General features: G+C 42.2%; 1 protein-coding gene across 2 annotated transcripts in view; it reads left to right on the top strand.

The window, feature by feature from the left end:
• The window catches only part of jade2 (jade family PHD finger 2), a 221,807-nt gene that overhangs the window by 13,716 nt on the left and 185,354 nt on the right, over positions 1-22,737 (top strand). For both annotated transcript variants that reach the window (XM_085470801.1, XM_085470802.1), the window contains exon 2: positions 16,732-16,795. In XM_085470801.1, the coding sequence (XP_085326927.1) occupies positions 16,732-16,795 (64 nt within the window). The remainder of the gene's footprint in view (positions 1-16,731; positions 16,796-22,737) is intronic.

Below are 22,737 nucleotides of genomic sequence, written 5' to 3' on the forward strand. Positions count from 1 at the left end.
TCCATCTCTGTCTCTCTCCCTGGTCTCCCCGCCTCACTTTATGAATCTTTGTGATTCCTTTCTTTGGTGCTCTTTCTCTCTGTACCTGTCAAACTCTCTTTTTCCTACCTTGTCTCCAGTGACTGTCCAAAAATAGCTGTGTGTGTGTGTGTGTGTGTGTGTGTGTGTGTGTGTGTGTGGGTGGATGAGAGACGGGTTGGGGAGAGTGAAAATAGACTTGGATGTGTGCGAGCGTAAGCGTCGCAGTCTTCCCTGCGTGCCCTCTAGCAGTTGTTGTCTTGCTTGTGCACGCAGCATTAGGTCTGCACAGGAACACACACTTCATTAATTGATTCCTGTCCATCGCATCTCATTTTTTCACCCCCCCCACACACACACACACACACCGCCATGAAGGAAAGGAAAGAGTCAGTATTGATGAGGTGATCAGTAAACTGGGTTTGAACAGAGGATTGAAAGTGAGAAAGCGTCAGGCAAAGAGTGACTGAGCGAGAGGTGGAATTTACCAAAAAAATAAATAAAATTCAAGGACTTGAGGATACAGAGAGCAGCAGCGAAGGAGATTGGATACTGTGATGGAAAGAAATGATAAGGTTAGAGGTGGAAAAGTGAGTGATGGAAAGGAAGCGAGTAAAAGAAAAAAGAAGGAAGAGAAGAAAGTCGTAAGTGGGCGGGGGGGCGCAGCTCGGCGTCCTCCAGGTTTGGATGTTGCCAAAGGCTTTTAAGATTTTTTATTTTTTATTTTTTTAGGCTCTTTGTTCCCCGGGCAGGCAGGTCTTTACTCTGTTCAATCAAGCTACACACAACATTAGGATCATAGCAAAAGAGACACACAAATAAACACACACATTAAATGCACAAATACACAAATCTTCTCCCGCACGCACACGGAGCACTGCCTCAGAGAGATGGCTTGTTATGAAGCAATTTATATGCAAGGATTCTTTATCAAACCGACTGACCTCTGGCAAGTCGAGGAGTGCTGAGCACTGGCCAACTGTTTGTGTTTGTGTGTCTGTGTGTTCGTGTGCGCTGAATGACAGGAAGCTTTACTTCCCGGGTTTTGTTGTTGTTGGTGCTTGCGTCATTTCGGCGCGTGTACGTGCGTGCAGCTGCAGAGCACCTTTGCTCATTTGCACTGTTTAACTATTCATTTTTATATGCTTGTTTCTCTTTATGAATAATAAACCAGCATGTATCCCAGCCTCTCTTAGGTCGTGCATACGTGCCCAGATGTTCCAGCAGTCACTTAATGTGTTATTGTTGATGGATCTGTTTTCTTCTGACAGCCAGACTGCATGCTCATCTCAAGAGAGGGCTGCACGTGTGTGTGTGTGTGTGTGTGTGTGTGTGTGTGTGTGTGTGTGCGCTCACTGGGCTTCTACAGCTACAGTCTCTTAATAATAGATCGCCATCATGGTAACCGTTGTTGTGCTGACCTTAAGTGCTGCACAGTGCTAAAACAGACACCGGCCACCGACTAGTGTTTTCCTGCTGAAGTAAGTGCACCGTCATCCACAGTCTGTCTCTCTCTGACTGGGGACAGACAGACAGCCAAGCAGAGGAGCGACATACTTGCAGACAGTTAAACAGATGGCAGGCAAATGGGTAGACGGGCAGAGAAGCAAAGAGTCAAGCAGTCAGACAGACAGAAAGACAGATGGCAAGCTTATAGGCAGACAGACGGATGGACAGGATGACAAATGGGATGCAGCCAATCATAGATCTGGAAGCTGGGGGACGGAGAAGAAAGACTCTTTTTTTTTTTTTTTTAAATCAGACTAGGCCAAATAAAAACTCGAATAATCTTTTACGATGCAAATGTGCGTTGAGCTGCACACGATCACACGTGGGTTAACTAGCCGTGATTAATCTCAGACCCTCAATCAATCGCTCAGTTGAGAGGAAGTGAAATGCTGTGGACTTAGAGTATTGATAAGGTATTTAAAGCAAAGCGAGCACATTTTTTATTTCAACGCTCCTTAATGTATTTTCTGCTTTTCCCTGGTTTATTTCCTTGTTTTTAGAATTGTATTTTTTTAGTTTTAGTTTTATAGATGAAAGAATTCATTCAGTTATCAGAAAGAAATCACCCGTCAGCTGCTCTACAGGAAAAATCTTTGTTGTTATAGCATCCCTTGTTATTTTAAATGATGTGAAAGTTTTAGTCTTGCTTTTGTTTAGAGGAAACTTACTTCCAAAGGAAGTGACAAAACTGACGGAAAATTTGAAGCGTGGAAAGGTGGCACAGTCCCACTCACGGTGTGATTGACAGATCGGATTTGACTATCTGAGTGCAATACCTTTACACATTTACTCTTGCCCGAGGTGGGCCGTATGCTGCTGTCAAGATGTTCTAAAGCAAACAGTGCTTTTTTTATGACACCTTATTTCCCGTTTTCAGCTGTAGTAGCATCTGCTCACTTAATAACGGTGCTGATGAAGTTTTACTGGCTGCAGCGACACACAGTGATCCCTATAAAATGATCACAAGAGTGGACTGTGAAACTCTGCAGGATGCCATGCATGCTGTCAGTATTAGCTTTACTTTTGGGAACTTCTTTAAGTGTTAACATGGTTTTAGAATTAAGGTACTAAATAAAACTTGCAGCTTTGGGGCTTTGAATTTTCTCCTAAACGTTCTTAGGGATAAAGAGTTTAAAGCCTGTGCTAGCATACACAGAATTAGGTCTGATTACTTTTAAATGTATCCTATTACTTTAGGATTTTATTCATGTGACTTTATGAGGTCTGCTGTGCTATTACTGGGTTCAACCCTCTTTTTTCTTGAGAACTGTGTTAATTGTTTGTGACTGGAAACATTTCTCAGAGATTTTGGTCCATATTAATATGACAGTAAACTTTTTTCATGCTTCTTCTATTGCCCAATTTTGGTGATCGTCTGAAAACTACAGCCTCAATTTCCTGTTCTTATCTGACACCAGTCCCATCTGGTGAGGTCTTCTGCTGCGTTCAGAGATGGTCTTCTGCATAACTTGGTTGTAACGAACAGTTATTTGAATTACTGTTGCCTGTATCAGCTCAAAGCAGTCTCGCCGCGCTCTTTCCGTGAGTTATGGTCAGAGGGCCCGGTGGCGCCAGTGTCCGGCAGCCTCGCCTCTGCCAGTGCGCCCCAGGGTGGCTGTGGCTACAATGTAGCTCGCCATCACCAGTGTGTGAATGTGTGTGGATGGGTGGATGACTGGATGTGTAAAGCGCTTTGGGGTCCTTAGGGACTAGTAAAGCGCTGTACAAATACAGACCATTTATCAGCTTTGGAGATCATGAGAGTTTCATGACTTCAAAAATCGGTGTTTCTTATAGTATTATTTGGAATGACGACTGTATTCACTGCCCAAACGTTGTAGCATATGTTTTAGGAAGGCATCAGACCTCCTTGCCTTAACGGGTTACCAATTTACATCATATATTTATCTGTGCCTTATTTTGTCTGGTGACTAAACCCTGGTCTTTTAATTCAAGAAATTTTAATTTGGTGTGTGAAAATTCCCAAGCTTTGTTTACTTTAGTTTTGCCATTTTAGATTCTCAGCGGCTTCTTGTGAGAAACGTCACAAACAAATTTAAACAAGTGAAGCGAACTCCCAAAAACACCTAAGGGACATTCGCTTTTTATGGCTAACTGTGGTAATTTCACCAAGGAGTACTTTCTCCTTCATTTTGATGTGAGCTGACAGGCTGCACCTCCTTTGCTTGCTGCTTTCACAGTGCAGTTAGATTGGTGAGTGCATGCACTGGAGCATTTTTAATAAATGTGATTTAATTGTACAGACTCGATGGTACACCTTTCAAAGTGAATAAAGTTTCTGAAATCTTGCTTCTAACATGCACGAATGTGAATTCATCCTTCGTCTTTGAGGAGCATGCGTACTTGGTGTCTGTGCTGTAGCTCACTCTACTCTATATGAACTGCTAAAACCAGCTGAGTCATGAATTTCTTTCCCACCTGCTGTTCGCTGCCCGCGTACGGCCTTTTTCTCAAGCCTTATATGTTGCACATTTCAGAGGACAGTCCCCTTTAAACATTCAGTCAGACACAGTGCTCTCAGCAGTGTCATAGTCAGCCAATTAATTAGCTCCCCAGGCAACTTGGCTTTTCCCAGCATGCATTAGTCAACCTTCTCACTGTAAATGGTTTGGGCTGACAGAAAAACCATGAACAGAAAATGTGGCTTATACCAGCTAATACCTAAGGTGTCTTTCTAAGCCCGGTAAAACTCACCGACACGTGCGCGTGCACACATACGCGCAACATACGTGTGTGTGCGTATACATATTTGTATCCAGAGCATTACGCAGCAAAGCTCCACCTAGTTTTAATCTCAGCAGAAGTGTAATCAGCCAGAGTAACTGGGGAAAAAATAAGTCACACCAGTGGATTCTGCTAGAGTAATATGGACTAGATTGCACATGACAGCTAATCTGAATTAATCTGAGCTGAAGGAGACCGGACTGGTTTTTGAAGGCAGACTTTAAAGGCTGATAGTAACATCTTAACGTTAAGCAAAGGGATGATTACCACTGGATCAATCACACCATTCCTGCATATTAATTGGGACACGCGGTTTGATGTGGAAAAATTTTGGATGTTTTTTGTAGTTTTCCTGCGTATGGAACAATCAAGATGCAATTAAGGTGCAGACGCTCAGCCTTAATTCATTGAAGCTAAGTTAATTAACCACTGAGGAATAACATCCATTTTTATACACACTACCCTATTTTCAGGGGCTTAAATATAATTGGAAAAATTTAACTGATTATTTTTAACACTTTGTTAAGACTGCCTGATGTCTGGAAACCACAGACATCACAATTTGTAATGCATTGCTAGGCCTTTATTGTAGCTGTCTTCATTTGTAGTTTGCTTTTCTGCCTTCAGTTTTGTTCTCTGGTTGTAAAATACATAGTTAATAAGGTTGAGATCATGTGATCAGCTCAGCCACTGAAGAAGATTCTGCTTCCTTACCTTTAAAAACTTCTGGGTTTACATTAACAGTATGTTTTGGGTAATTTTCCATCACTACTGTCACATGCCTGAAAGAATAGCTCTATATACCGCAGAGAGCTTCTGTCTGCTTCTGCTTTCTGTCACGCCATCAATAATTATAGTAACCCAATGTGACTGGAAGCCACACATCCATGCATCCCCGTGACACCGGTATGTTTTGCAGGTACTGCGTTATGCATAGGCTTGTAGCCCATTCCAAGTTCCCACCATTCGGGTACAGGTTGATCTTAGTTTCTTCTGTCCACTCTGGTGATCATCAGTATGAGCCTTGTGTGCCTTATGATGGGCTTGGAGAATAATATACCTCCTTCCTGGAGCAAAACTGCTCATTTACGTCTGTAGTCCCGGGCAGATCACATAAAAATGTAAATCATTGAAAGGATCCTGCGCTCATCTACCTTTGTGGGAGTCTGTGGACATCTATGGTTGGTCATGATGTCGAGCTCAGCGGCCACTGATTTGGTCATTCCTAATAATCCTGCATTTTGTCTGAGTTATTATTATTATTATTGTTGTTAATTAAGTTAATTATTTGCCTGTTTCACATGCATTTGGTCCTCCTGTGACTGGATGTTGTGGTTCCCAGAAACAGCTTCCAATAGCAAATACCACATTTGGAATTAACTCCAGACTTTTAACAAGCTTTATTTATGGGAAAAAATGAAGAAAAAAAAATCACATCTGGCTCATGAAACAGGGAATTGTCCAATTTCATTCAAGCCTTAAGTCCTCACTGTGTAATACAATAATTTTGGGCAACCCTTTGAATTACAGCCGAGAGTCTTCCCTTCAGTTGCGCTCTGATTGTTTCCTCTGATATCTGTTGTGGTGTAAAGAGGCAAAATGGTGAAAATTAGAGAAAAAGAGAAACCATAACTCTTTTGGCTCTTTTTTTGTTACATACTTGGGCCACAGGGCAGCGGATAGCATGTCAACACCTACAGTGTGTATGAGTGAGTATTTGAATGTGGTCTCCGTCTCTTTGCCTGTACGCTTGGTTTTTTTTTTGGTTACTGAATTTAACTAATTCTGAATTAGATGAAATGGAGACCAGGTTGTGATGCATTTTTTTTAAATGAACCAGATCAATAGGAAATGTGGTTTTGTTTAATGTACTTTAAAATTCTTTTATGGTTTAAGTGTTTGTTCATACTTCTAATTTGTTGTCATTACACTCAGATTTCTGTTGTGCGAGGCTAACAGACTGCTGTTTGCCTCTGCAGCTCCTCTGTCTTCCTCTGAATTTTTTTTTAATAGTCTCCCGGTCGGTTTAACCTCCGAGCTCTGTGAACTCTCTGCTGTATTGATCTGGAATTCCCGATACCTCAGTCCTTCTCTCTGCTCTTTCCTAAACTTAATTCCTTCCTTTTCTTTAGACCTGTTTAGCCACACCAAATCACATCAGTTCGTGACATAGTTAAATATTTCATTCTGTTTGATGGTCTTCTCCTCTTTGTACAACAGGGTTTCATTGATTCTGACAGCTGGCTGCCTCCAGCTATTGTCCTGCTTCAACTCTGACGGAGTGCAGAGCTATTATAGTACGGGAACATAATGCAACACAAACCAACAGCATTGTGATGGAGTGAAACACATGAATGCAACAATGTGCTCTGATAGAGCACTATTTAAGTCATCTATAATTTTTGGGCTACAGAGTAATAGAAAGTACTTCCCAGTATTTTTCCCAGTGCTTCAGATTGTTTGGATTTTGGATTTTTGACTGTTGCTTTTTAATAAAGAATCTTAAATCCAAACATATCATAAAAGACTGTCTCACATTTATTTCTTAAAAATATAATATGTTTTTTAACAGATATGGAAAGTTGTTGGGTAATTGACTACTTGGCTCTATATTATCATGTATTACATTATATCTAAAATGATGCATTGATGCAGTATAATTCGGTACAATACATCCAAATGTGCTGCAGCTGTCGACTGATACGCATAGCACTGCATCATAAAACATGGGGCTGTTTGATGCACTCAAATAAAACAGTCTCATAGGACTGATAATAAATGACATCAGGCAACAAAGTCCTGTAATCTGCTTTTTGAAGGTTCCTGCAACATAATGCCTCGGCCTTTGCCGTTGTAAATATGATATGAGGATGTTTCTCTTTGCTGGGATTTCCCTCAGTGGCTGGCAGCCAAATATCACACTGTTCACTTAAAGCCAGCTGGCTTCTTTTTACGTTTCTTTTTAATTCCAATAGTTTTAATTAACAAGTTGATATTCACGTATGTTTTACGGCTACAGTAAGATGGCTCGATATTATGGCAGTTAGTTTGATCAGATTAGACATCATTACCTACGAAATAATCTAAAAATAATCTGCTCGCAACTTAATGTTCATCCTGCTCCTTATCTGGGATCACCCTCTAGAGGAAGCCCATTTCAGTAGCTTGTATCTGTGATCTTATTCTGTCACGAGTCACAGATCCCGACCATAGGTGAGGGAGGGATTGTGAATCGAGTGGCAAGTCAATAGCTTTGCTTTCACACTTGGCTCTCTCTTCACCAAAGTAGATTTGTATGTCATCCCCATCCCTGCCAATGCTGTGCCAATCTGCAGGCCACTCTCCTGCTCCTCTGCTCTCTTATTCCTGAACCTAACCCTGAGATAATGTTCTCCAATTGGGGCAGCAGCTCATCCAGGAGTGGGCAATCCAACCTTTTCCAGCTGGGAACCATAATCTCAGACTTGGAGGCGCTAATTCTCAATCCTGCTTGGCTGTAGATCGTCCCAGTGTGATCAGGAGGTCAGTGTCTGATGAAACCAAAAGAACCACATCATCTGCAAAAAACAGAGGGTTGGTCTTGAAATTCTGTCCATTAATAGTTTGGTAAGTCCAGGTGGAGTCCTTCCACTGGGAACAGGCCCGACTGATATCAGATGTTTTACACTGATATATTGGCAAATAGCTAATGTTGAGCTCTACTTTCAGTGTGTTTGTACAGGGTCCTCATGTGTCAGGCAAAATAGATACAGATGAATACATTACGTTTATGTACGGTGAAAAAAATACATCTTAATTCGGAGAAAAGACTTGTGAGTATAAAAGTTTCAACCATTAGTTATAGGTGACCATGATGCGTAAGCATTAAATGTAGGATGCTTGTTTTTTCTGCTCTTAGAAATGTGAAAGTCACAGTGTCCTTTACAATCAAGTACTTCATTCAGAGGAGCTCACCAAAAAATAATATAAAAGATTTCATAAACTGCTTTCGTGGTTAGCTGCCGTTTTAGTCAGCACTATGGGTAAGCAGCAAAAGGAAAGTCAAAAGTCAAATTAAAAATAGATTCAATTATATAAAAAAGTGATTTAAACCATTCTGGCTCCAGAGATAAAAGCATGCCGTACCATCTGTTGTAGCCTTTTGGCAAGAAGGCAGACCATCACATACTCCCTCTTGTTTCTCTCCTTTTGTCTCTTTCTTTTTGGTTTTCGATTCAGGACGTAACCCAGTGCAGACCTGGTGTTTGCTTCGCTGCACTGATAGATATAAAGTTGTACATTTGCGAGTCGTTTCCCTCTCCTTTTCTCCCTCACCCACCCCGTCTCTCTGTAGAACACAAAATATCTCAATCTGCAGGCTAAGGTGGGATTCACCGAACTGATTGAAGACACGGTTGTGCATACTGCATGAGAGGAAGGAGGACGGAGAGACATACAGTAGAAAATAGGAAGTAAGGTCGGGCGACTGAGTGAAAGGAAAGGAAGGGTATCAGGTGCAGATATAGAAAAAGTGAGCCAGAGCTGGAGAGAAAAATTGAGAAAATGAACTTAGTGGCTGTTCTTGGCAGTTGTTGAGCCGTTGGTCTGCTTTCTGCCTTAGGTGATTCTGCTCCCCCCAAAAAAACAGGAGGGGAGGGGGATTTTTAAGGCGATACAGTGACATTTCCAATTACTGTCAAGTCTTTCACTTAAACGGGCCAGCAATTCCCCCTTTACGCATGCATTGAGAAATGCTGGGTTACCACAGGACAGGAGGTTAAAGAGACTGTCCGCTAAGCTTACAATCACAGCTTCAGCCCTCATGATAGCTTTATGTCTGGTTAACTAAAGATACCAGCAGCATCTTAAATAACAGGTGAGATTTTAATGGGCAAAATAGAACAATTAATCCTTTATTTTTTGTATTTTGAAAATGGTTGGTAGGTTAAATAACTTGAGCGGCCAAAATTTGCCAGATTGGCTGACAACGCTTTGTCGTTCTGGTCAGTTCAGTGAAAAAAATTGAAAAAGAAAGGGAAATGGTGCAGCCTTAAGAGGAAAACTCTTTATAATTCAGTCCAAAACATATGAGCGCCTGGCTACTGCTTAAATGTACTGCTTGCCTACCAGTTGCAGGACTAAAAAAACACCACAATTGGAACCAGAAGTGGGCTGTGATTAAGTAAAATGAACCCAGCTCTCCAACTGCTACTCTAACATTATACAGAAATCGCTTTGGACTGTCTTCACACAACGGGGAATAAGTTTCGGGATTTTGTACTTCACTAAGTAACAGCTTGTTAGCATTAACAGCAAACCAAATGAAATCCAAGTGTCAGAAGCTAGCTCACAGTGCCAGGGTGCAAACATTCCCTTCCTCTGTAAAGACAAGAGTCTGGTTGAATGGCTCTGTAATCAACCATCTGTTAAATGCAAAACCTCCTGTGCAATAATTGTCGCATTATTTACGCCTATGCTGTTTTGCAACCAGCAGCCGCTACCTCGAGGCCTTGGTCAACACAAAAGACAAGCTGAAAGAGTCGCTTTAGGTAATAGTTTTTTTCCCTACATCTTTATTTATTTTAAAACTAAACAAGCCGTTGACCTTTGCCATTCAAAATTTTAAAGTAAACTATATTAACGACTCTACAGCGTTCCGACTGTGTTGCATGCAGGTTTTTTTTCCTGGAAATATCTTTTTAACCTGTTATAGAAATATTAGAAGGTTTGCCATGACAAGATTTTGAGTTGTGACGGTACCAAAAGCACACTTTCTATGCATTACATCAAACACGGGTCGCGACTGTGAGCCAGGATAAGCAACCCCAGAATCCCTAATTTTAATATTTCCGGCTTTCTCTACAACCCCAATTCCAAAAAAAGGATACCGGTTAAATATGAATAAAAACAGAATGCAGTTATTTGCAAATCTCATAAACCCTTATTTTATTTACAGCGGAACAGAAGAAAAATGGCATGGCAACACATCTGAAAAAAGTTGGGACAAAGCCATGTTTACCACTGTGTAACATCGCCTGTTCTTTTAACAACAGCCTGTAGATGTGTGGGAGCTGAGGAGAGCAGCTGCTGGACTTTAGAGAGGAATGTCGTCCCATTCTAGTCTGATAGAGGATTCTAGCTGCTCAACAGTCCTCTGTCTTCTTTGTCTTTTTTTCTTTTCATATTATGATGTGTCAAATATTTTCAATTGGTGAGTCCAAGTCCAGCATTTGGACTCTTCTACTGTGAAGCCATGCTGTTCTAATAGATGTGTCATGCGGTGTGGTAGGACTCAGGCGCAGAGCAGAGTTCAGGGGAAAACAACGTTTATTTACACAGTCACCAGGTGCAGATATATACAGTGAGGGGAGCGGGGGTCCTGGGTCCGAAAGGGAAGTCCGGGATAGGAGTCACATACATGCTAGCTCTTCTTCTTTACAACGGTTCAAACAACAGGTTGGTCATGGGTCCGGGGAAACTGTGCACAGGAGAAAAGAGGGTTACACAGAGATCACAGCAGGTCCACAACGCTTAAGGATACCAGGCTAAGGTTTACTGACGTGTCCAGCACAATCATCCAGCGGTGAGGCTGTCTGCGTCCCGGCCTCAAGAGTCCAACCCATAATTAGAGCCTGACGAGATGCAGGTGTGTGTGCCAAAGGCGGGAGCTTTCAGTGAGCTCCGCCCTGGCGGGGAGGAGAGAGGAGAATGTACACAAAACACATGTGGCCTTGTGGAGCCGGCCGGGCAGACACGGGGACCATGACAAGATGAAGGATGCTGTTGATCGTATTGCTGAAATATGCAAAAAAGACATTATGGGAGCATATGTTGCTCTAACACCTGTATATATGTTTTAGTATTGATGGTGCATTTCCAAATGTGCCAGTTCAGTAGGCACTGTTGCACACCGATACCATCAGAGGTTAAAGTTTTTGAGCTGAGTGCTAACAAAAGCCTGATAGTCCCGCTCCTCTTTAGCTGGGAAGATGCTGCGTCTGTGTTTTACAGAAAGAACTTCACTGTTCGTCTTCTTTAAACAACATTTTTCCACTTTTCCACAGTCCATTTTAAATGAGCCCGAGAGAAGACGGCGGTGTATCCAGACCGTGTTCACATGTTGGCTCTTCTTTGCATGATAGCGAAGTGAACTGTTTTTAGTGATTTCTGGCAGTTTTTCTGAGCTCATGTTGTGATTTCCACGACAGAATCACGTCTGTTTTTGATGCAGTGCCACCCGAGGACACAGACATTATTATTATCAGCCTTTTCTCCATATTTCCTGAATCTGTGCACGGCAGATGATGAGATATTCAAAGTCAGTTCTACTTCAGGGAACATTATTCGGAAATTGTTCCAGAACTGCAGGTTTTTTCTTTCTTTCTTTTTTTTTTTCAGAGTGAGGGACTGCTGCTCATCTTTACTTCAGAGAAGCTCTCCCTCTCTAAGATGCTCTTTTTATACCCAATCATGCTGTAAATTAATCCAGTTAGTTTCTTTTCAGTGCACTGGTAGAGCTGTAGTATGAGATGTCCTTGTAGACATTTTAAAATGCCAGGACATTTTGCATACCTTGATTGATGCTCTTTAAACTCTCGTGGGATCCAGTGAATAATCCTTTTGTGTCTCTCGACTGCAAAAGGTTTCCTGACGTACGCTCTGCACCTTCTTCTTGGTGTGTTTTCATTCAGTTTGGGTTTACCACCTCGTTCTTGTCATCACCAGCTCCTGCTGTTGATCTTTGGTCAGGCTGTTGAGCGACATCACTGTGTGTGTTATTAGGCAGCTGGAAAAGGAGATGCTAATGCGCACACGCTGTGGTTTGCTCAACTCGCACAGAAAAATAAATAAATAGAATAAAAACCAGCGTTTTACAAGAGAGACACCTGGTTGTTTTTAGTGCTCAGTAAATTGACCGGCCGGCTCAAACCGCAAACCAGGTCGTCTGAAGCTCAAGCTCTGAATCTTTGTGCTTATTCGAGCCCGTGCCTCAAAATGTCTCTGTTGCAGTTGCTTTAAAACACTCCCAAAATGACTCATTTAGCAGGTTGGTGTAAAACATAGACCCTCAAACTTATTTTATGTCTTATTTTCTCAGCGTTGACATTTTCCTTTAAGCGGTCAGGAGAGAAATGACTGAGCTGCACATGGAAAGAAAGAAAAAAACCAAAACGCATTGGTAGCCCGAGCGTGGTTTAAGTGGGTCGTCTGCGAGTTTAATAGGCGAGGGGAAACCCTGAGATGGATCCAAGCGTGCAGACTCGAAGTCAGACAGTCGTAGCCGGAGGAAGTCGGTGATGTACTTAACAACTCCCCTCAAAGGCAGGAAGACGAGGTAAAGCTAGACAGATGGGAAGAGGTGGAAATACGGCGAGAGAGAGAAAGGCAACAGAGGTTGAGGAAGTCAATAATGTACTTAACCTTACTCCACAGACTCCGTGTCCCTGTTATTGTAAGGCAAGTAAAGACGGGAAGGGGGGAGGAAGAGGGGAAGAGTGAAATGGCAGGACTCTGGAGTGGAAATGGTCACAGGCAGCAAAGAAGCGCGGCGTTTTTTTGTTTTTTTTGTTTTCGTCAGCATAAATGTCAGAGTACTTAAGTGTGTGCAGGACAGGCGGGGAGGCCAGGCTACAGGAAGAGCCCCATTTAAGAGGGAATAGCCCAGTTTTACTGGCACATAAATCTCTCCTCCCCACTCTGAAGGTTGTAAGACAGCTCCTCTTTTAGGCTTCCTCCTTCAGTTTGGAAATACGCTAAAACCCCTTTTTTCTGGACTTTATCTTTTCCTTTTTCTTTAGCTCAGTCTCTGTCTCCTTCAGACTCTCTTGACCTATACCCTCTTTTTTCCCCTTTGACCCTCAAGCTAACAGCAGGCAATAGATTAACAACATTTTATTGGGCTGTTTGTCCCCACCCCCTTTTTCTCTTCACTATTCTTTCTATTCGATTCTAGCCAGAGATGGATTTTAAATTAAACTCAGTTTGTGAAAGTAAGCTTTATTTTTAGTCTCTCATTATAGTATACCATCGTTAACATTTATGTGTCTGACTTTGCATTTATTTGTGTGCTGATCTGACAGCATTTTGACTTTCATGCCTGTGGGTTCCTTCTGATCTTTGCCCACATTTTACAATTAAGAAATGCTCAAATTCAGGGTGGCAAAAGATGCCGAAGCTTAAGTGATTTTTGACACGACACAGACTGTCAATCTCTTTGCTTGAGTGAAGAATGCAATTTCCTCTAGAGCGTTCACAAATATTATAAACACATAGTTTATTTCATTACGAAAAGAGGGTCTCCAGATATTTTTAAATGGAGTGTTTATTGAACCTTTTGACTAAAATAAAAAAAGTAATTTGTTGAATATGTTATTTTTTAATTTGTTTTCAATCTTTTTTTTGCATAAAATGTGCCATTTATTTAGCTCCTTTTACATCTCATGGTGTAGAAGTCGCAAAACCTCATGTATCAAATATACATTTGGCTTCAAAGGGATACGTTTATTTACAAAGTTGCTTAACGGCTTTTGGGGAAACTTTTGTTGGCTAATCAAAACCAATTTTTGGCTAAATATTTGAAATCGACAAAAAAGTTATTTAACAGTATTTTGAATTTGAATTGAAATAAATATTTCAATTTCAATATTAGAATCATTAATAAAGCCTGAGGGGGCTTTATTATGTATGTATATTACAGCAAGGCAGATGCTTGCTGTAATATACATAAGAAGCTAAATTACATAATTGGAAGGCTACTGTGGATATGGGTACCCGGTGGCTTTTAAATTTGCACTGCATGTATCTGTTCTAATTAAAAAATAAAACCAGCTTAAAATGGTTACATCTGAAATTAACGGTTGTTAGATAATAAAGTTGAGTATCTCCCTGATACACTAAATGCATCTGCTGTGTTATGTACAGTAAGCTGATCTCTTGGCAGGGGCCCATTCATGTTGAGCGATATCCTTTATGACTCAAGTGTTTTGCAGTCTTTTTGCGGAGGAGGCAAACTTTCTGTATTCTTGGTTCTCATAAGATGAAGGAGTCCTTTGGAGTTTTCTCGCTTATATCGAGTGTTTGCAGTCTTTTACGTCATATAAGCACATCGAAGGCGTTTCCGATCTTCAAAAAACAACACAAAGCGGAGAATTTCTATAGAAATATGCTTTTACTTCCAGTCTGTTTACGTTACCTTGCTCCCTTTAGTTTCTGTTTGTTGGTCTTTTAGACCTAAAGACCACCGCATGATTTTTTTGTTAACCTCCCGCCGCTACTTGTTGAGCGGTAGTGAAGCTGTGAAAATTAGAAACACTTTCATTGTACAAGTTGTTCCTTAGTATTGCAAACATGTTTCGAAAGCTTTACTTTGAAGGCAGATGTTTCTGTCGCACTTTTCACATTTTGATTACTGTTGATGACTGTTTGCAGGCAAATCACTGCCTCATATACAAACATCTGCAAAGCAGTAGCGAGGAGGTTTCGGTAGAGCACCGTATACCTCTTTGTCAACTCTTCTTCTTTTTCCTTCAACTTCATCTTCATCTTCTTCTGATTCCCCCCTGGCATCCTCTTCTGTCTCAACCACCCTCTGCACATCCTTCTTCACTATATCCGTGAACCTCTGCTGTGAACTTCCTTTTTTCCTCCCGCCTGACAACTCAAAATTTAATATCCTTTGTTGAATATATCCACTACACCTCCTCTGTGCACATCCAAGCCATCTCAGCCTTGCCTCACCAGCGTTGTCTCCAAATGGTTCAACCTGAGCTGTCCCTCTCACGTACTCTGATGCTCATCCTGGTCTTTTAAACTCGTAAGCATTTTGTAGACCTTCCCTTTAACTCTTGCTGTCAAACATCCCCCCCCCCACTACACTCGTGTCCACCCTCACCAACCTGCCTGCGCTCTCTTCTTTACCTCTCTTGTTGCTTTGGATGGTTGACCCCAGGTAATCTTCATCATTACACCTCCCTCTATTTCGCACACATGTATTCTGTCTTGTTTCTACTGACTTTCACTCCTTTTTTTCTCCAGAGCGTGCCTCCACCTCTCTACATTCTCTTTTACCTGCTTCCTGCTCTCCCTGCAGGCCTTTCATTGTAACCCCACAATCAGTCTGTGAAGGTTCTCAGTCATCCAGGTCATCGTAGTCAAAGGAGCTTGGAAAGAAAAGCGTCTGGACTTCTTTAAGTTGCTTGAAGACGTTTCACCTCTCATCCGAGAAGCTTCTTCAGTTCTAAGGTCAAATGGTGGAGAGTCCCAGATATAAACCTAGTGGGAGTATCCCCCCACAGAGGGACAAAAGGACCCCCTGATGATCCTCTAATCGCCTGAGCCAAGGTGTGAAACTGGGCGTGGGTCCCAATCAGCCAGAGTTTCGGGTGTGTTCATTGTGAAACCTGGCCCCACCTTATCATGCGACTCTCCACCATTTGACCTTAGAACTGAAGAAGCTTCTCGGATGAGAGGTGAAACGTCTTCAAGCAACTTAAAGAAGTCCAGACGCTTTTCTTTCCAAGCTCCTTTAACCCCACAATCAGTAAAACTGAAAATGTGCAGGAATCGCCACTGAGTTGCTTTGCTCTTGTGCGCCTTTGCGTCTCTTAGTACAGAAGGCTCCCAGTGGATTTGAAGGAAATTGAAAAATGTTGCAGGACAAAGCGAAAGGTGGTCAAAAATCTCATAATCTTCTATGCCTTTACAGCTTGCTTCCCCACTTCTTTAAAAAAACATCACTGAGTGAAAGCAGGTTTTAATCCCATCACTAAAACACTGCTGTGACTTTGCAGTAGAACAAATTCCTTCTGGATCAAACTGAATAGCGGCCCAAAGCTCAATTTTAGTTTTCAGTGCTTATCTTAGAATTAGAAAGATAAGGTGACAAATGAACATAATGCTGTTATTAGAAAGAGATGTCCAGATGATAGAGGTTGCTTTTTAGTGCGCTTTATCACAAAGAAACACAGCTGCTTAGAGCTTTAGAAAGCGTCCTAGATTTTATCTGGATGAGAGAAGCCTGTGTTTTTTTGTTTTTTTTTTGCTCTCACTTGATTTGGTTTCACTCCATTATAATGAAGAAAGGAGTACCTTCAGTATTGAAACAGATGCATAAGAAAGGGTCTTGTGCCAAAGCTGGCAGTGAATACAAGGCTAATAAAAGGATGGATTCATTGTCGACTAGTACAAGGATTCCCTCTGTATGTGTGGTGGTGGTGGTTGTGGGGTGGTGGGAGGAAAAATGGAACAACTGTATCCCAGGGAGTCCAAAGTGCTAATGTGTAACGGTGATCAAGTCAGTTTATTCTGGCAGGCTGCCTGCTGGAGGCTCTGACAGATTGGTGCCATCAGCACATTATTTCATTAACACTTGTGTTTTCATGGTGAACATCTTCTCACTCGTCATTTTTCTCTCTCTCTCTTGCCCCCCTCCCTCCCTCCCTCCCTGCCCGCCTGCCTGCCTGCCTGCCACCCCCCTAACAGATGGAGAGCGAAAAGAAGAGGAGAAAATACTCCACGAGCAGCAACGACTCTGACACCACTGACAGTAAGTTGGGATTCAGGGAAAGGGTATCTGTGTGTGTGTGTGTGTGTGTGTGTGTGTGTGTGTGTGTGTGTGTGTGTGTGTGACGATGGAATCCTGAAAGTGTGAGAAAAGCGAGTTCCTCTGCTGCTTTTATACGGTGAGCTGCCTGGTCTTCGTCAATTCCCAATTCTCGTATTCACTCTCCATATAGACTTTCCTCCTGTCTCATGGTTGTCCTCCCTCTGCTCATTAAGACTTGCCATTTTAAAACCGAGCTACACTGGAAACATGAGCGCGATTTAACCAGTTAGCATAACAGAAATCACCGGTGGGAATAAGAACTTAAGGTTTGAAGAATAAAGTCTTTATTTTTAGAATAAGTGCGAATTTGTCGGAAAATGTCGTTCTTTGAGAGAGATGTTGCTACGAAAACAGATTGTGGTGCATCATTACTGGACGAGCAGATTGCAAAATTTGAGGCATTTTGAAACGGAGCCTGCAAATACAGGTGGTTTACTTGGGCAATACCACAAGGAAAGCCATCTTTTTCAGTTTATGCAACACAAAACAGCCATCTGTGTAGTAAGTACGACTTGGGGGTCTCGGAGGCTCGTCTTGTCCCTTTTAACAGAAAAACCTTCTTGTAGGTGTTTTGTATAATTGCATGTTGATCCAGTGGTTATCACCGTTCCCTCACACTGGCTTAAATCCTTCAGTCGGCTAGGACCCCTCTGCGTGGGGCATGTTGTCCGTGTGCTTGCGTGGATTCTCTCTGGGTATTCTCCCAAAGTCCAAAGCCTTGTGTTTTAGCTTAACTGGAGATTGCTTTGACCGTATGACTTGTTATCTCTCTCTCTGGCTGGGCCATAAAGGGGCACTGGATTACCCCTCCAGGGTGTATCTGACCTTTCGCCTCATGACAGCTAGGATAGTCTCCAGCCCCCACGACCTTGAATCGGATAAGAAGTTAGGAAGATAGATGGATGTCCCCCTGCGTGTGACATTTTAACCATTCTTCCCATGCAAAGTTCCATTATTTGCAAAACCTTGAGGGTTTTCTTGCACGTATCATCAGTTTCAGGTCCACCCACAACATTTCAGTGGAGCTAAGATCTGTACTTGACTGTATATTGTACAGTCCCTTGTGTCTTTTCCAATTTCTCTAACTGGTACAAAGGTCTGTGTATTTAAGTCTTGTAATACTTTGTTAAAGTAAAGAGAAGATGTGCAGATCCAGATAAACCCTGATCTCTCCGGGGAAATCAAGTTGATGCTGTTTATTACGATACGAATTATTAAAAACAAAGTTGGAAGTTGCGTTTGAGTGCAGTTGAACTTGATGAACTATGTCAGTAAACACACCACAAACTGCAACCACGCTCTTTTTTTTTTCTTTTCAGAAGCTGCATTATCGCGTCAATTCTCACGCCTTCGCCAACCTCTGCTGAGGTTGGCATCTCTTTATCACCACCGAAAAAGTAGATGCACGCCAAAACATTGTGAGCTGAATCAGGTTTGGTTCTTTATTAATATCTGGACTTAGATATCTCAGACAAAGCCGTCTTTTGCTTGCAGGGCATGTCTGGATGTCAGTTCTGGATGTGTTTGAGCTCCCCACTTTACTAAATAAGGTGCTTAATACACGCAGACTCAAAGTCAATAAAGCGGACATGTCACATTTGCATTTTGCAGTTATGTCTGGCCTTGTGTGCTTTACATTTAATGTTGAGCACATAGTTAATTAGCTGAGTGACAAATTGATATTATAGGGTGGGATGCATGGTTTGACGGAGTGGCAGATATGTTTTCCTCCCAGAGTTAATGACACAAACTCAAACAACTTCTAAGACGAGCAGACAGGCAATCCTCTAAGACGAGAGGATAGGAACATCTGGCCAGACTACCGCATGTCTGACACTGGCAGCTTCTGTAGAGAAATGAATCTTTTAACAGTCTTCGAATGAAATACGTTGTTATACAAGCACAAATGGCCACAACAGCTGATGACTGTCTTTAAAATACGAGGGTTTATTCACTGAAGACAGCCAGCGATTTCAATTTCATTTTAAATGTCATTCTTCTCGGCTTTTGTCAGTTCAGTGTGACTAATTCTTGGCATTTTCGCGGCACGCATTTTTGCAGTAAGCAAATATATTTGTTTGGCTATTCCCTTGGCAATATTAGAGAACAGATCAAAATTAGACACATCAGAAAGCGAGCTGTACAATTAAAAAAAACACAACAGAACCTGGCATTTGTTTTGGTGTCGCTAAACCCGGCTGCGCTAATGAGGTTTTCAGATATTATTTTAATGCTTGTCTAAATGAGTATAAATAAAAGAGTTATCCTTTCACAGCGTGGTGCCTTGAAAACTATAATGATAAAAGTATTCTCACCCATCTTGTGGTACATTTGTGTGTACGCCAGAGCAAAATATTTTCATTTGTGACAATCTTTTTCTGGAATTAAATCCAGTTTGGTATTTCAGCTTAATATAAATGGAACTGTAGTGATAGAAGAGATTAGATAAAGAGAAGCACTGACATTACTCTAGAAGCTTAAGCAGGGATCTGATCAGGAAGAATTGTCAGTACTTTTAATACCTTCTCATTGAGCTCCAGTGTGCTGAGAAATCTTGGACTGTGGAATTCATGCAAATGTTCTTTCACACATACCGCCAATTTAAATACTGCCGCTGACCAAACATTGCAGTGGAACTCCTCGATGACAGGGGCCTTCGCCACAGCAAGACAGCGGGCGTCAGGAATGTCTTGAGGAACACAACAAAGAGCCTGGTTGCAGCCTTTAAATTCCAAATTCTGAACATCTGCCAGATGCACCGGAACAGGCCCGATCCCTGGATGCCCCACCCACAACCCACAGGACCCAAAGAAACTGCTGCCAACTTCACAGCGGTAGACGCCACAGGACACCCAAGATGTGTTATGCCCATGCATCGAGGCGTCCAGGATGTTTTGGCAGCACGAGGCGTAGCCGTACACAATATTAGACAGGTAGTATAGTCGTGGCTGATCAGTGGGGATCTGCAGCCGGATTAAATCTGGGAAATGTAGTCATTCAAACTGTTTACACTACAGGCTAAAATGACCTCTGAAGGGCTTAACTGTTGTGTGGTCACAGCCCCGCGTGTATAATGCATTTTACAACAGGTTTAACAGGCTGTTTTGCAGACGTGACCGAGCCACCCCGCGTTGGAGGCCATGCACTTTGCTTTATAATCAGCCTTTAGCTGTTAGCTTCCCCTGCTCACTGCAGTGTGGGCTCCAGCTGCATCTGCTCACTGGAGGTTATCAGGTTTCTAATTGAAGGATGCCCATGATAATTTTGGCTGCTGTGCATCCAGCGTGGCTTTTAATTAACACGCGGCCACGATGGTAACTTCCAACTGCGCCGCGGCCTGTTTTGGTTATCTGGCCACAGTGATTGAGCTCTGCAGCTGCACTATGTTGGGCACGTGTAGATGTAACCTGCCTGGACACACACATTCTTGAGGAGTGCAGATTCATGAGTAAATGTAAAAAATCCTTAACAGATTAGTGTGCAGTCTGTTTTTATACCCTCGACGCTTACACGCATGGAACACAGTACTAAACAGAGAATGGTGGACAAGAAAATCAGCGGTGTCTGAGTGAGGTGTCATTCATCATCGGACTTCTGGAAGCTGTTTGGCTTTTTTGATGCTTGCGGTGGAGGCTGCTGCTGTGTAGGTGTCAAACGATGTTGCGACTGAGATGTATGATTAAAAAACTAATAACAGATTCTTGGCCGTTCTAGGATCTAACTGCCCAGTTTAACCTTGAAGAATGAAGGCTGGTTCTGTCTGACACAGATACTGTATATACATACAGCACCACACACTGTGTCCTATATCAGCCTGTAAGGTAAGCACACTGTGAATCTACGCCAGCGGTCCCCAACCCCTGCCGTTTGGTACCGGGCCGTGAGAGTTGAGGCTCGGGTGTAAAATTTATGGTTTTCAGGGTTTTTATTGTAATTTTTTAAATTGTTTTTATTGTTAACTCAGTTTCCCCAGGTATTTTCCCTTGTGTTATGAATAAATCTCCTCTTTTTTTGGTATCGGTACTGGTGTTATTTTGTTGTATTTATCCGCAACACCTTAAAGGCCAGTCCGTGGAAATATTGTCGGACATAAACCGGTCCGTGGTGCAAAAAAGGTTGGGGACTGCTGGCCTACACCTTAGAAAAGAAACAGAAGGATTCATATTTGAAGGTGCAGTCAAGAAGTTCTGGCAGTCACTCTAGCTCGTTTGTCCAGCAAGCACCCAAATACCTTATTGCTGAAATCCAAAGGGCCCGACTGTCCCTTTACTACCTACCCTGGTCTTTCCCCCTCTTTCTTGTCTATTCCTTAAGCAAAACAAATAAAGCCGGAAAGGCCAAAAATAAAGACGTTCTGGGACTGTGTTATGTCTAAATCAAGTTTGTATGAGCTGATTTTGAATATTGTGTTGACATTCCCTTGAAGCGCTCTGTATCTTGCATCTCTGGACCACTTTCAGTGCAACTTCTTTTTGCACTTTTTCCTCTGAGATGCCCTCACTCCAACCGGTCACGGCCGATGCCCCTCCCTGCCTGAGGTTGGTTCTGCTGAAGGTTTCTTCCTGTTAAAAAAGGGTTTTTTTCCTTCCCACTGTCGCCAAAGTGCTTGTTTGGGGGAGGTCATATAATTATTGGGGTTTTCTCTGTTTTCTTTGTATTATTGTAGTGTGTCAATCTGTAAGTAGAGCGGACCGTTAAAGAGGAAAAGATCACACACAAATATGTCTGTGTGTGTGCTGTAATGACTGACAATGTAGGCAAACTGTGTATGGTGAAAAAATGTAGGAACATTGATGTGTTAGTGGCTTCCAATACAGTATGTCTTTTTGTGTGTGTGTGTGTGTGTGTGTGTGTGTGTGTGTGTGTGTAGTGTTGGTGATTTTTGAAGAGAGGCTCTCAGCGCAGTTTGCTCCTCAGACGTCATGAGCAACATTAGCGGGGTGGCAGCACTGCTGTTGTGGAAAGGGAAATATGTTGAGTGGGAGGCAGCGCACGCATGCACACTCGCATAAAGTCACGGTCGCAGATGTTAAATCGCAGAATGTTGTGTCGATTTTATGTTTTATCCATTATGCGTGTGATATAATTTAATTGCAGATTCGATCCAATTTTTAGTGAGTTTCTTATGGTCACACGAGAAAAGTGTCGCAGGAGGATTTGGGGTTTATTTATTTTAAATTTAGGAAACAGCATAAGGGGCATCTTTTCCTCAATCGGTTTGGCCTCCATTCACAAACATGTACAGGCACACTTGGAAAGAGGTGTGCGCACACACACACAGCTGTTGATTGAAGCGGTGGGTGGGATATTGGCTCCGGTGTCTGGTTAATTGCAATTAGGTTGTGTATTAATAAGGTTGTAAAGGACCACAGTGGACTAACCGCTTAACAAGATGCTATTTATGCGGCCATTACTTATTAAAGCTTTTAATAGATCATCATCAGTCTGCTTCAATTAAAGGTCTGACTCATAGTGGTAGTGCTGCCACGGGCGTTCAAAGTCACAAAGAAGGTTTTTGTTTGGCTGCTTTCTTTAAATGCTTCTCTGCTGCGTTTGAATCACCTCCACTGGTGTGAATTACAAAAGTATTGAACCCCATCGCATGCTCATTTTAAGAACCTTTGATGAGCAGCTTCTTGCTCTCTAATAAGTAACCGATTCCCCACCGGTTGGTGCTGGCTAACAGTGTTTAAAGAAACAACAAAAAAGTATTATCGTTTTATTGTAAACCCTCTCTGCAAAACAAATTTCTCCATAAAATTTCTTTGGCGTGAATTTCAGCACACGCTGTGCGCTCGAAGTCCAATCTACAGCCAGAGACCTGTTCCTCATTTTCCCCACTTTAAATCAACATTCACACTCATTAAACATTCTTGACAAAT

This window comes from Copadichromis virginalis, linkage group LG10 (assembly GCF_057382275.1).
Source record: "Copadichromis virginalis isolate Kocher_CV1m ecotype Utaka linkage group LG10, C_Virginalis_male_GT1.1, whole genome shotgun sequence".
NCBI lineage: Eukaryota > Metazoa > Chordata > Actinopteri > Cichliformes > Cichlidae > Copadichromis > Copadichromis virginalis.